The sequence below is a fragment of the Callorhinchus milii genome, unplaced genomic scaffold (assembly GCF_018977255.1).
Source record: "Callorhinchus milii isolate IMCB2004 unplaced genomic scaffold, IMCB_Cmil_1.0 Scaffold1, whole genome shotgun sequence".
Lineage (NCBI taxonomy): Eukaryota > Metazoa > Chordata > Chondrichthyes > Chimaeriformes > Callorhinchidae > Callorhinchus > Callorhinchus milii.
Genome location: NW_024704742.1, coordinates 4697064 through 4711598, shown reverse-complemented (window position 1 = coordinate 4711598; position 14535 = coordinate 4697064). Strand labels below are relative to the sequence as shown.

At 41.2% G+C, this 14535-nt stretch overlaps 1 protein-coding gene across 6 annotated transcripts in view; it reads right to left on the bottom strand.

The window, feature by feature from the left end:
- Nucleotides 1–14535, bottom strand: part of LOC103182148 (E3 ubiquitin-protein ligase RNF38) — a 96115-nt gene that overhangs the window by 30211 nt on the left and 51369 nt on the right. For all 6 annotated transcript variants that reach the window (XM_007899028.2, XM_007899029.2, XM_007899026.2 and 3 more), the window contains 3 exons: nt 13409–13622; nt 9136–9303; nt 6975–7145 (listed from right to left, as the gene is read on the bottom strand). In XM_007899028.2, coding sequence (XP_007897219.1) covers nt 6975–7145; nt 9136–9303; nt 13409–13622 — 553 coding nt within the window. The remainder of the gene's footprint in view (nt 1–6974; nt 7146–9135; nt 9304–13408; nt 13623–14535) is intronic.

The window sequence follows — 14535 nt, the reverse complement described above, 5'->3', positions numbered from 1 at the left end:
AAAATGACAGAATTCATTAAACATAATTTCTTTGGCCAGTACACTCAGTAAGTAGCATTTCTCACCCTCAGAGCTAAAAAAAAATACATCTTGCTCCCTGTCCATGTTTTTTTGGAATTGTTCCGTTTTTCAAAGATTTTAGTCAAAATCAGTATTTTTGTATCCAATTTCCACGGTGCTATCTGAGGTTATAAATTGAGGTTGAACAAAATAAACTGCAACAGGGCCCTAAGATGGTTTCGGGAACACATGGATCTGAACCACCACAGTGGAAACACAGGCTGTGAATTGATTCAAGCTCCATTCGAAAATGGCCCATTAAAAGTTCTTGGGACAGATAAATAAAAAAAATTAAGGACTATTTTTAATGCTATTAAAAAGCTGGCCATGCTCTTAAACAACATTAAATATTTAATTCACTGTGCCATTATGAACTTGTAGACCTTGCCTTGATTTGGTGTAATCCACCAATGCATTCGTAGGCAATAGAGAGATAGGAGGCAGATGAGGGAGAAGGGAATAGAAGAGGTGGGGCTTGTTTGAAGTTTTAACACCGACACAGACTAGTTGGTCAAACTGCCTGTTTCCCTACCATGTCACTCTATGCAGTTCTCTTAAGCAATGCGATTAGGTAGCAGAAATATATATCGTGCTCTCTGTTCATATTTGCTTTATTTATGGAAGTAGCAGTTATATTCCAGGACGTTTACGAGGAAACTAGACAGAAAGCTTAAAAAGAATGAGCTACAGGGTTATGGGGAAAGGGAAGGTAAGTGGGACTAAAAGGATTGCTCAGAGGAGCTGGCACAGACACTGTAGGCCGAATGGCCTTCTTCAATCCCATAAAGTTCTATGGTTCTATAAATAAAGTATTGTGAAACTAAGAATGAAAATATTTTGGCGTTGTGAAAATTTGACACGAACATTTGACATGGTTTCCACTTGGGCAATTAGGTTAAAAATGTTATACAGAGCAGTTGTCAGTTGATCCATTGGGCCCTCTAACTCACTTATCTACAGTATTGGCATAACAGGACATCTAAGTAAAAAATATCTCTTCCTCCCTTCCTTCTTTTAGGATGTTCTTTTTACTGCAGTGTCTGCGCTCAAACTAAAACTACCAATATTTCCTGGCTGCTCAAAGTCCAAACGCAGGTACTGAACTGAAGGTAAATAAACAGGAATGAACTCAAGTTAAATATGCTGCATCCCAATGAAAGTCAAGTAAAATTGTTGAGATAGAACCAGCCTCGACTATATCAGTATCTCAGATCCCCCCGAGTAAAGTCATCCTCGCCAATTTAACCAAGTAAATCAGTACTACTGGAAGCAAAGCAAATAGAGAAACAATATATATATATTATATATGTTAAATACATATACACACACACAGTAGTCATAGATGGTGAAAAGATCTGGAAGGACTCACATTTGGCACATTATTTGTCAATAAATTCATATATTTTTTGTATTACAAATGATTTGTTTTGTGTATTATGTGTTATTATTTGTTATTTTGTATAGCATTGTCATCTTCAAGTGTTGATCAAATTCCCTTTTAAATGCTACCCCAGTTGCAGAATTGGTGTGCTCATTTGGCTTCATTTTTAATTAGTTGTTACGGATGCTCTTAATAAGCAGACATACAAGTGGAGAAATAAAAGAAAATGAATACTGGAATCTGAAAACGGAAAATTCTGAAAATGCCCCATTTCACCCACAAACTACAGTCAATTCACGTTTCAATATATTCTGTGAAGCTCTTTGAAAACATCTCAACGACATGATAATGGGCTATATCAAATTCAAGGATTATTAGATTATTATTAAATCAATCTGCAGGTTGACTTATTTTAGTTAACACCTTTTACCTGAAATGGTGGGTTGAGAGCTGTCTACTGAGGATGGACACTCAAGAAAAGAAGGTATTAGGAACAACCTGAAAACTTATGTAAAAAATGACAGTTGATGCACCAGTAAACAGATTGGAAATGCTGTAAACTGGAGATTTAAAATGAAACGGAAGCGGATCAGACGATAATTCCAACAACTCAGTAAAAAAAAAAATTGTGGAATATAGAGAACCCAGCTAAGTTATTAAAGTTGATATTTAAGCCTGCAGGCTGGAGAGTAATCACAAGCATTGGTTCACATGCAGAACCATGGGAGCATTGTAGGTTACATTCAATGTGTCTTGGGAGACAATTCCAGTATAGTGACATGGGATTAAACCAAGACGTAATCACGAGGGATACCAAGATAGAGCATTACTGAAAAGATGCTACCAGACTGTTCCATCATTATTTTGGTCCTCGTCTAACTTAACAGGTTCCTACAGCTCTCTGGAAGTCATAAGCAACGACTTCATTCGTGTCCAGGTGGGTTCCGCTGGTTATGGCTAAACAGTGCAGTCGGCAGTGCACTCCTTCAAACTCCCAACGTCTTCGCTGGCTCATACAAATGGACAGCATCCGAACGGTCGAAGTGTCTGAGTCAGTGCTGCAAAATACTAAGTGTGCAGCTAGTTGTTGTTCCTCTTTGCAAGATGCATTTAGTTTCTATCGCAATGGGTTGAATCATGCTGGCATTAAAAGCCAGGATTACAATCCATAGACCTTATCTCCCAGAAGCTATCTCTGGGAGTCTCAAATCAGTCATATATAGAAACTAAGTAATGTACATTGACATACACAATTCTTTGGTATGTGTCACACACAATGATAGTAAAACTTTTTCATGTTGAGGTATTTCAGCTTATTCATTGATGTGATACTCAGCGCCAATTCTAAACACTATGGGGAGTCCACAATAACAAATTGTTGCCTCTTCACCTGTCTGAATTTCCATGAAAATTAGAACTTTGCAATTTTTTAAACACCCCCCCCCCCACCACCCAAACAGCCTCAGTCTCAGAACACTTGATATTCTTACATTTAGAAAGTAACAAAATATCTTTTTTAAAAAAACAGGAGATTTATTGATAAATTACAAGACTGTTTTTTTTAAACAAGGAAGTCAGATGTTTTCGTACAACTTTCTTGCCAGAAGATACAGAAGATACAGCCAGTTGATGTAATCTTTTGAGTTCTGATGTGAATTCAAGTCAAAACAATAATAAATTGGTCATTTTCAATCCATGACCGTTTGTGGGACATTGCTGTGCGCAATTGGCTGCCGCGTTCGCCCACAAATATACAGTCAATTCACTTTACAGTGTGTTCTGTGAAGTGCTTTGGGACGTCCTCCCGACGTGAAAAGCGCTATATCAAATGCAAGGATTATTATTATTATTATTATTATTATGAAGGAACAGAGGTAAAAGTACAGTGGAGGCGAGTGTGGATAACTATCATTTTCAAGACAAGCATAGTTTCAGATGGAAAAAGACAGGGAATAACAGGAATAGCTCCAGCTTACTTCTAAGGTCATTATAAAAAACAGCTTTAGTACAAACGATTATGGTTTAAACAATAAACAAATTATTACATAAAGTTTGACAGAAGATTAAATAAATGTGTTTTGTATAATTTCCTGATTTTAATCCTCCTGAGACCTTTTACCTTGGACTAATTTTAAAGTACATATCACTAAAAAAATCTATCCATATTTTTTATTTATGTCCATTCTAGCTCAGGTGTTAGAATCTAGTGCCTGATGCATGTCCAGCTATGCAGTAAGAAGGGAAATCAGTACTCAAAAGAGATAACAGCTGAACTGGAAAATATGTAAGTGTCAGGTTTTTGATAGTTACAGCAGTTGATGTGTAATCTTCCTGCTCTATGTCACCCTGCAAATAAAACCCAATTTAAAATGGTGTAGTCAATTGCAGAATTTGAAACTTATTTTGAAGAAACTAGCGTGGAGTGGGTTAGGAATGAAAATTACTTTCTGTATAGAAGTGCTTCCCCAATCTAAGTGATATATATACTAAAGTAAGGATTGCTACCTTGCAGGTTACTCTATTTTCATTTACTGAATTGAACCTCTGCCATTTCAAATTTCTCCTTGCATCAAGAAACCTGCTCTGACGACACATTTCATGTATGTGTCAAGAAGTGGTTGAATAGAGATCGAGAGGCACACAAGCCTAAAACACAGGCGTTGTGGTGTATGGTGAGCTCTGGCTCGGAGCGAGTTTTCAGTGGTGTATCACAGGAACCGGTAGTGGGATCAATATTTTTTTATATAATTTTTGTTATAAAGGATTTGGAGACCGGCAATGATTCCTCAAGGCTGGGTCTTTTCTCTCTTAAAAATAGAAAACTGAGAGTAGATTTGCTGGAGGAGTTTGGAAATTCTGAAGTGTTTGGAAAATGTGATAAAATCTATCTGTGAACACAATTCTAAACAAGGGGAACATAGGTGGTCCAAGCTCCACCAGATGCCACGCTACATAACAGGGAGCTGTATAAATGCAAGTTGTTGGATAGGAAGCGAGAAGGGGTTTTTTTTTTGTAAAAGGATTATAGGCTTGTCAAAAACACAACAGTGAATCCCTGTTATGAAATGGTGGTGTGGATTTATAAAATCCCAGCTGTGCCAGCTTGCTCCCTGTGCCAGCTGGTTTCCATGCTGAAAACAAAACAGCCGGCTTCTGGGTCACCAGATCTCAACCGATGTCATTCCTGTGGGCTGTGCATATGCAGCGTTCAAGACATGTCAGTGGCAACCTAGCGACCTGGGAGGTAGCCACTGTAGCGCAAGTAATGAAACTCTGAGCTAATGAAACTCTGCATCTGTCTGGACTCAGTTTGCTCACCTGATTATAATAATAATAATAATCCTTGCATTTGATATAGAGCCCTATCGCGACATTGAGACGTCTCAAAGCGCTTCACGGAATATACTGTAAAGTGAATCGACTGTATATTTCGTGAGCACACAAAAAAACCCACAGTTTTGACGCCTCCTACATTTCTACACTACTTGTGGGAGGTGTGTGGGGGGGGGGGGGGGGGGGGCGAGAAAGAGAGACATAAGCAGGATCTCCTCAGGGTGGAGTTCAGGCTTCAAGGTGACATGTCTGGAAATGGAATTTTGGAATTAAGTCACTCCTCTGCGGCGATCTCGGTAGTTCCACAGTCAGACAATTCTACAGTACTCGAAGGCACTGTTGATGACAGACCAACCAGTTTGGCTCATTGCTAGACTATGGAGAGGCATGCACTAGAATTAGCAATCACTGAGGTCAGTAATTCGTCCCACTTGACTGCTGTTAACCTTGCAAGCCGCAGCTAACGGGTAGGATGGTGCGAGCTGGACAAGCAAAAAGGAAGCTCGCAAGACAATGGCAAGGTCTTAGCTGGTTACACTCCAGCATAACCCTGACGGTTATTCTTAAACACACCGAGATGTGTCAGATAAGCGATGGACAAAAAAAAAAAAATCGCTCACTTAAGTAGATGTTTCAAACACGACAGAATCATCATTCTGGGGCCAGCAGTTTTGAATATTGAGGAAAAATCGAGATATTTGAAATGTACCGACCCTACAGACAGTGACTCATCTTTAAATAATTCATTTACAAAGAATTTTTCTGAAGGTTTCTGGTGCACGAAGATCAAAAAAACAAACGTTATTTTAGCAGCTTGACCATCAGCTTTCATTTGGAGAGTGAGCGCAGGTCTGATGTCAAAGACTTTCCTACTTCCTAAAGAAAGTTAATTTTTCATCCATCTCTTTGGACTCGGGTAAATAAGTCAACCGTGAAAATCAACCAAGGACTTTTTAGTTCTCCTCGATAAAGTACGTGTGTTCTTGTGCATGTTTGGATTCATTGTCACGTCCATTATAACATGCTTCTTTACAGTGTGGATTCGTTTATAATGCGGCTGCAATGTGGACCCTATTCGTTGTGCACGCGCGCAGCCTTGCATATAAATGCAAGTCCCCCACGCCTGTAGACTCTCGCACTAAATCGGACGATTTCAAATTGTTTCAAGAGAGTACACTGTACTTACTTCATTACTGCAGCCGTTAAGTGCGCGTGCTGTGTCGGGTCAAGGTTTTTGTTTCCTGCACTCGTTTCAGTGCACTGCGCATGCGGACACCAATGCAGCTGGTAAGTGAGTTAGCAGCATTTTGAGTTAGCAGATGTTTTGTGTGGGATTTAGGATGTACTTGGGACCAAGAAACCATTACCATTTAGTTGACTAGTGCAAAGAAATCTAAGTGTTTTTTGGTAGGAAATTGAACGGGATTCAGGTGCATGCACAACTTAGAACAATTATGCGATTTATGGGAGTTTTCCTGTGTTGCACTTCATTACAGGTTGGGGTGGGTTGGGATTTTATAGATCCCAAGCAAGGCTTTTGTAATAGTTGTCACTGTACCTATCTGATGTTATATTTGGCTAAAGATTGATTCAGATTAGAATAACTCCCATCTTCTGCTAGAGACTGAAGCATAATGGAAATTGACAGTATTGATGGGCATTCAGACTACTGTATCTGCGCTGGTTGAATTCAATTTTATTTATCCACTTTCTCCCCATACCCCTACAAATTAAATCTTAAGCTGTTTCTCTAGTTTCCTATTGAAAGCCAATACAGACAACTGCATCCAACTTAGACTTAGATGAGATTTTTTAGCACAGGAAGCCAGCCAGTCAGGACCAAGAATAGGTGTATTACGTTTTTGATTAAGCAAGTCAGCATTACATTGACTTTCTCATTCAAGAAAAGTTCCTTGAACATTTTGAATTGTATCAGGAGTACATCGTGCTTGAAGTCTCCTTCAATGCATTTCCTTTACCCATTAAGAAACCTTTGTTTGTAATACAATTTAAATGATCTTGTAGAACTAGCAAAAACAATTCAAATCTAAAAATGGCAGCTAAATGTAAACTAAAAATTTCAACCATTCAGCTTAATAAATGATAACTCTGTTGGTTATAGAACATAGCTTATCAATTAAGTTTTGCATTTTCTTTTACAAGACTGTACAATGTCACTGATGATACGAATATTACTTACCGATCGCGATTGCTGTGTCTGGAAAGGGACAAACTGGCCTGGTGGAGGCACATGGGGGTGATGGTGTGGCGACAGATGAGGAGGATGTAATATAAACGGATCACTTGAGATAAGTGGAGGGAATGCAGCATAAGGAACTGGGAGATGTTGGACAGAACATGCTTGGAGCATCTGGAGGGGAAAGAAAACATTAGACAATTTTACTTAGATTTCTGTGCTTGCAGCAACTTGAGTTATTTTAAACACAGAAAATAAACTGTCATAAACTGGCTTAAATAGATCTGAGCTATCTCAGAAAAATAATTATCTCTGTATGTTGGCCTGTACAAATTGACACCATATCCCAGTGTATGAGACAGGAATCGTGCCCTGATAAATCTTCACAAACCTTAAACACCACTGTACAATGATAAAGTAGCTCAAAAACGCCCATTACTGGCAAAACTGTATACGGAAACACAACAGATTCAATTTATAAAGCACCGTTCATGTAGGGCAACATCTCAAAGATCTCTAAGAGACTTTACTGTACATAGAATCATAGAATTATACAGCACACAAGGAGGCATTCAGCCCATCGTGTCTGTGCCAGCTCTTTGAGAAGAGCTATCCAAACCAATCCCACTCCCCCGCTCTCTCCCATAGCCCTGCAAACCTGTCCTTCCCAAATAATTATCTACTTATCTTAAAAGTTGTTATCGAATTGGCTTCCACCAGCCTTTCAGGCAATGCATTCCAGATGTGAACAACTCACTGTGTGAAAAAATTTCTCCTCACCTCCCCTCAGCTTCTTTTAACAACTATTTTAAATTGGCGTTCTCGGGGTTACCGACCCACCCGCCAGTGGGAATAGTTTCTCCTTGTTCACCCTATCGAATCCCCTCATAATTTTGAAAACTTCTATGAAGTCTCCTCTTAACCTTCTCTGCTCCAATAGAATAATCCCGGCTTCTCTGCCTCTCCTGGTTACTGAAGTCCCTCATTCCTGGTACCATCCTGGTCAATCTCCTTTGTACCCTTTCCAATGCCTTGACATCCTTCCTAAAGTGTGGGGCCCAGAACTGAACACAGTCTCCAGCTGAGGTCTAACTGGTGTTTTATAAAGGTTCATCATAACTTCCTGACTTTTGAACCTAATGGTTCCCTCCTTAATAGTGGTCATCTGAGTGACCGCCTCAGGCATGGTCAAAGAGTAGGTTTTTCAGGAAGCTTTAAAGGCAAATAGAGGGTGAAAATCAGAGGGATTTAGGGCGGGAGCTTCAAGAGGGGGATAGTGGCTGAAGCCTTGTCCGCCGATGGTGATTTAGTGAGGGCGAGGAATCCACAGCAGGTTCGAGTCTCCTTACGGAGGAGGCTAGAAAAGGTCATGCAGAGGTAGGGAGGGGGTGAGGACATGCAGGAATGGGTAGATGAGAGAGCCTGAGTTGTCAGCCTGCCTCAGTTGGTCGCGCTCTTGAGCAGAAGGTTCAAGCCTCACACATCAGGAATTTGTCCTGGTCAACAATCACCCAAATACAATTGGTTACTAATGGCTTGTTTGAATGAGATGGCCGATCGGTTAAATTATGGAAATATTACGCTGCACACTTGGTAGCACATGAAATGAGGTTAAAATTGTTCACTTCATTAATAAAATTGTTTGTGGGTTGGATTCAAACCCAGCTCTCAGCAGTGGAAAGGCTGGGGATTTAACTCAACTTTCAAAATCAATTCAAAATATCACCATTTAATATGCTACCTTAAACCCTGATTGTGCAGTTCCATTTCCACACCAATAAGTGACCGCCTGATTCAGTTGGTAGCATCCTTGCCTCTGAGTCAGAGAAGGTTGAGAGTTTGAGCTCCGCAGAAGGACTTGGAACTAATATATTCTAAGCTGCCATTCCATTGAAGTGCTGGTGGTGTTCTGCGTTGTCAAAGGTGCTGTCCTTCGATCAGACGTTAAACCAAAGTCTCGCCTGACCATTCAGGTGGATACAATACTGGCCGCTGTTTTCTACGTGTGGTATTTTTCTTTACGTAACTGCTTTATATTCATTGTTGCAAAATGCTTTCCGAAATCTTAATGATCAACAATGCACGGAGGCATGCAATACCATGCATTCAGTTTGATTTAATTCTAAATTTATGTGATTTAAGAACATATGATAAAAATACTGACCGGAGGAGGTACACTGCATACAGGGTAATGTTGTCCACTAAATACAACCGAACACCCTGGAACTTGCTGTGTATTACATGCTGGGATATGTTGGCCTGTGCAAAGTGGGATCCCATGTGGTGCTACTGTGGTAACGGTATATGAAACAGGAACGGTGCCCTGATGAATCTGCACAGAAGGAAAGAAAATATAATGTTAGTTATTATTCAAAGATGGATTAACAGCACTTTCATCCTTGCTGATATTTTCTCTATTATTCAGCATATGCCACGCGCTATTCAACGTACAACAACAACTTGCACTTATAAAGCGCCCTCCACGCAGGTTAGCGTCTCAGAGCTACAGCTCTTAACAGCGGTGAAGCGGGGGGGAGGGTGTTGAGAGGTGGTCTTAAGCACGGTTGAAGAGGAAAGTTTTCAGGCGGGACGTGAAAAGGGGAGGGGGCAAGGCGGAGGGATTGAGGGAGAATGTTCCAGGGTTTCGGGTTGAAAACGCCACCTCCAATGGTGGGGCGGAGGGTTCGAGGGCCGAGCAGGAAGTCGGTGCCAGTCGAGCGGAGGCGCCGGGTGGTGGAGGAGGTCGGAGAGGTAAGGGAGGTGCCCGAGAGTGAAGGAATTTGAACATGAGTGTGAAGATCTTGAAGTCGATCCGTTCGGTGATGGGGAGCCAGTGGAGCCTGGGCCAGAGCTGGTGAGTTTGGTTGGGGTCAGTATGCGGGCGGCAGAGTTCTGAATGAGCTGGATGCAAGGATTATTATTATTATAATGAAAATATGCACGAGAGCTTAAATATATCTGTAGGTAACAAACGTTTGACTATGACTTACAACAACTTGCATTTATATAGCACCCTTCATGCAAGTAACATCCCAGAGTGCTTAACGGTGCTGTGTGTTGTACACCGAGCTGGAATGAGAGTGGAGATGACCCAAGGCACAGTCGAAAAGTCAGATGTGAGTTGAAGAAGGGCAAAGAGGGGCGATAAAGGGAGGAAGTTCCAGAGATTCGGGGCACAGTGGCTGAGTGCACGGCCGCCAACGCTGGAGAGGAGGGGACGAAGTTATGTGCAAACCGGCTGAGCAGATCGGAAAAGTATGGAAGTGCCAAGAGCGTGAAGTGATTTGAAAATGAGAGTCAGGTACTTAAAATCGATTAGTTCTGCATTAGGAAGCCAGTGGATCCTGGCAAGAATTGGGGTGAAGGGAGTGTAGAGCCCGATATGGGTGAGGAACGAGCAGCAGAGTTTTGAATGATTTGGATCTTGTTCATGTTGAAGCTGGAGAGAACGGGGAGGAATGCACATGTTCAGCCACAGAAAGTTGGCGTGTATAGAAATCGGCTGAACTGTGTGTAGTCAAGATTGGTTCCATCATTCTGTACTGCAATGTTGCAGGGTGGTTTATGGCCTGAGTTGAACTGTGGATAATCTGATTTCCTTGTGTCTCAATAAAATGCTTTTGCTTTATGAAACTGGGGTAGGATACAGTATGAACTTGGTAAGAAATCAAGGCTATGGCATGTCCTAGACAGATTAAAACAGTCCTTGATACACTAGTTTATGTTACATTCGTGCAGTTTTATGCTGTGGACTTTTGCCCAGAAGAAATAGCATTTAAACTGCCTAAATCCATTTAAATTAGGACCATTGGAGACAGAATCTCATCCAATCCTTTTGGTCAAATTTCAACCCAGGTCCCAGAAGTGAAAGGTGAGTGTAATAATGCATGGTCTAATCCACGTCTGATTGCTCCAATTTATTAAGTAATAAAAAATATTAAAATCATGATTGCCATTTCAAATTAAAATATAAATTATTTTTTCGATAAAAAAATGACATAACCAGTTCACTTAAACCAGACTAGTTTAATTTCATGAATGGACTGACAGATAATACTTAAGGGAATGAGTTTTTTGTTACATTTTCAGGCCTGGGTAGACATGGGAGTTTTCCATCTCTGACAGCAACATTCTTCATATGTTCAACCATCACATACAATCAGGACTCATCATTCATAGACGACAGGAAAGAATAACTTAGGGAATCTTGTCCATTTAAGAATTTGCACCCTTGCATAGTCATTTTAATCAGGTGAATCACGGCTTCTGGCAGCAAGTTCCACATTCTCACCACCCTCTTTGTGAAAGTGTTTTTTTCTGAACTCCCTCTCGATCTGCCATTGGCAGAAATGTAGACCCGAGCGGTGTCAACCGTTATTGCTAAGTCTCGAAATCTGTTTTTTATTCTGTTCAAAAACATTTGGCCAAATTCACACGGTGTAAACACCATACGAGCAGCAGCTGTGACAAACACTTGTGAAATGGTTAAAAGGTGCTAATTGTGTTGGAACTGAGACAAAACATCTTCAAGAGTAAGTTTGAACAATCTGCTAAACTTTGTTACAGCTCAGCAGATTACTTGACTAGTTTGATAGAAACGCCAGTCACTGAAAAACAAGTTGTTATAAGAGCCTCATAACAGGGCCTAGTTTAAGGGCCCAAATACTGTGTTTATAATACTCCAGCATCTTATCTATTTGACAGAGAATTCATTTGAGGAGTGAAAGACAAAGTTCTATTGGAGTGTACTGCCATTTTTATTTATTTCATCAGTTTGAGACTGACTAAATGAAGTGTTTTGCATTTAAGGAGTGAAATACATTCCAATGTTCCTGTAGCATTCAGCTCAAGACATCATTCTAGCCCGTTCTCTAATTTTAAGATAAATTTTAATAAGCACGTCCTGCCAAAGAAGGCTTTTGGGTTACGTTGTGTACCAAACTGATCTCATTTGTGAAGTCCAGGGAAGCAGCTGCAGTGAGGGAAGACTCCAGCCTACATTGACCTCATGTTGAACACCCTGGAGACGGCTTTACAGGCGCCTATTTGCTGAGGCCCCTCACATAAGAACCCGGATTAAGCAGTTGGTGTTGAGTAAGTCTGCTATGTTTCACTGGATATGGACCTCGAGAACATCAAGGTGTCCTGTAAAAATCCTCCCACCACAACGAAAGCTCTAAGACGCTATCCTGTGTGAAGGACGCTTCATAAATACAATATTGGTGTTGTTAAAGGCAGTTGTTTGTTGAATAGTTGATGAAGAAACTCTGAGGCTTGAATTTTGCAAACACACATTGATATACCCACTGCTTGATATCATGAACCACGTATGAGCTGTGGGCACGAGCATGTTGACAATGCTCCCACATGTTTCATGCTGAGCTGCATTGCCCAGGCAGGCTCTGGGAGTTCCTGTTACCTGCTCTCCACCTAGTGAGGGCTCTGGGCTTTTGCCAACCTGCGCTTAATACTGTCTGGATTTGGTAAACAGTGTGCATCCATCCAGGGAGAGAGTTCATAATCCATTCCAGACACAGGGGAATTTCCACAGGGGAACTAAGTGACATACATATGTGGAATTCTCAGTCTGGTTTGGTTACTATTAAGCACATTGATGGGTTCCGGTTCCCAACATGTGTCAGACACCCAGCTGACTAAAACAAGTCTGACTTTAGAGATGAGTCATTCATGTTTCACTAAAACGTAAGAGTGTTACCAACTGAGTCAAATGGATAACCAAATTTTTTTTTACAAAATGAAGGCTAAGGTCCTGAGAGATTTGAGGCCTCAAAATACTCCTCTGACCTCTCCAGGGAGCACTGCCAATTTTGTGCTAGTCTATAACAACAGCAAGATTACAATTGTATAATAATTTTATGCTGGGAATTTGCATCCATTAGGACATGGAGTTCAATTACCTAAATTCAATTCAGATAGTAACACTTCAGATGGAAAAGCAGCGAGAGAGAAGACAGTCTTTTCAGTCTTACAAATTCAGGTTCCAGAAATGAAATGATAGTGCTTTTATCTCTCTAATTCATCTAATCCCCCAACCATATTAGTTTGAATCTAAATGCATAACCTCCTCTCATCAGTTTTGCTTAGCAACAAAGATGAACTGTGTTGAAAAAATTTCCCATGCCTGAGAAACTAAATTTACATCACAGGATGCACATGTACTAAAGGATACAACTAAAGATACTACATTCCCTCACCTCTACACCACCCCTCCCCCATGCTCGGGCTGACTGTTCAGCGCTTTGGGATGTCCTCCCAACGTGAAAGGCGCTCTAAAATGAATTCCAGATACGTTGTTTTGACTGCTCAATAAGAATGAATGGATAAAGAATGATTTATCTTTTGGAACCCGGCCCCATAGTAACCCAATTGTAATTGGTGCCGAGGGAAAATATGCGGTTCTGACTGAATTTACGTACCTGATCATGGATGTCAACCATTGCAGCATTCTGCTGGGGAGGGTGTGCAGCAGGGTGCAGCATTCGTGGAGATACATTCGGAGGGTGAAATGCTCTAGGCTCCTCTACTGCTGGTTGCTGTCCATAAGGGTGGTGGTGATAATTTTCATCTTGGCTCATAGAACTATGTCTGGTTAGCCTTTCTCGTCTCCCTCGCTGGCGTCTGACTGGAGGACTGAACCAAACAAGATCGTAGTCAGAAAAAAAAAGTACTTGAATAACACTGGCCTGAATATTTTATCATTCATGACCTTTGCAGTAAAGCAAAACATTAGCTGGTGCTAACAGCACAAAAAATCAACACCACTACACACAAGTAATATTTGCCTTTTGGAATAATTAAATTGCTTTGTTGAGTCATGGTAATCACAGGTGATACATTGATATTTGTCATAAACATTGCACGATTACAATTAATGTGTTCTTGCACAATTGACATGTAGCGTGGGATTACAACTAACTGCACGATCACAATTGACATGCTTTCATCACCTCCTGCCTTGATTTTTCCAAGACGCTCCTTGCCAGTCTCCCCAGCTCCGCCACCCACAAAATCCAAACGATCCGTTGTCCTTATCGTCACCCGTACCAAACTCTGCATCCCCATCGCACCACAGAACGGGTCGATTTCAAGTGCCTTACCCTCGCTTACAAATCAATTCACACCCTAGTTGGCACCTCCCTACCTTTCCGACCTGCTTACACCCCACTCCGCTACCTGACACTTTGCTCAGCTGGCGCCGGCCTTCTAGTGTCCTTCATCCCCTCCACTCTGCCATCAGTGGCTGGGCTTTCAGCCACAACGCCCCGAAACTCTGGAATATTCTGCTTCGATCCCTTCGCCTTAGCCTGTTCCTTGCTTGTCTGAAGATCTTCCACTTTGACCGTGCGGATGTTACCTCCCTTCTCACCCCGGTTCGGCATCAACCTCCGCCATTCTTAAGTTATCCAAGACACTACCCCAGGCACAAGTTGTTGTTGACACGCACTGGATTACCACACACTCTGATGATCATAACTAACACTCATCACATAATTCACAACTAATATGTACCGCATGATCACAACATATACACACATTAACACAT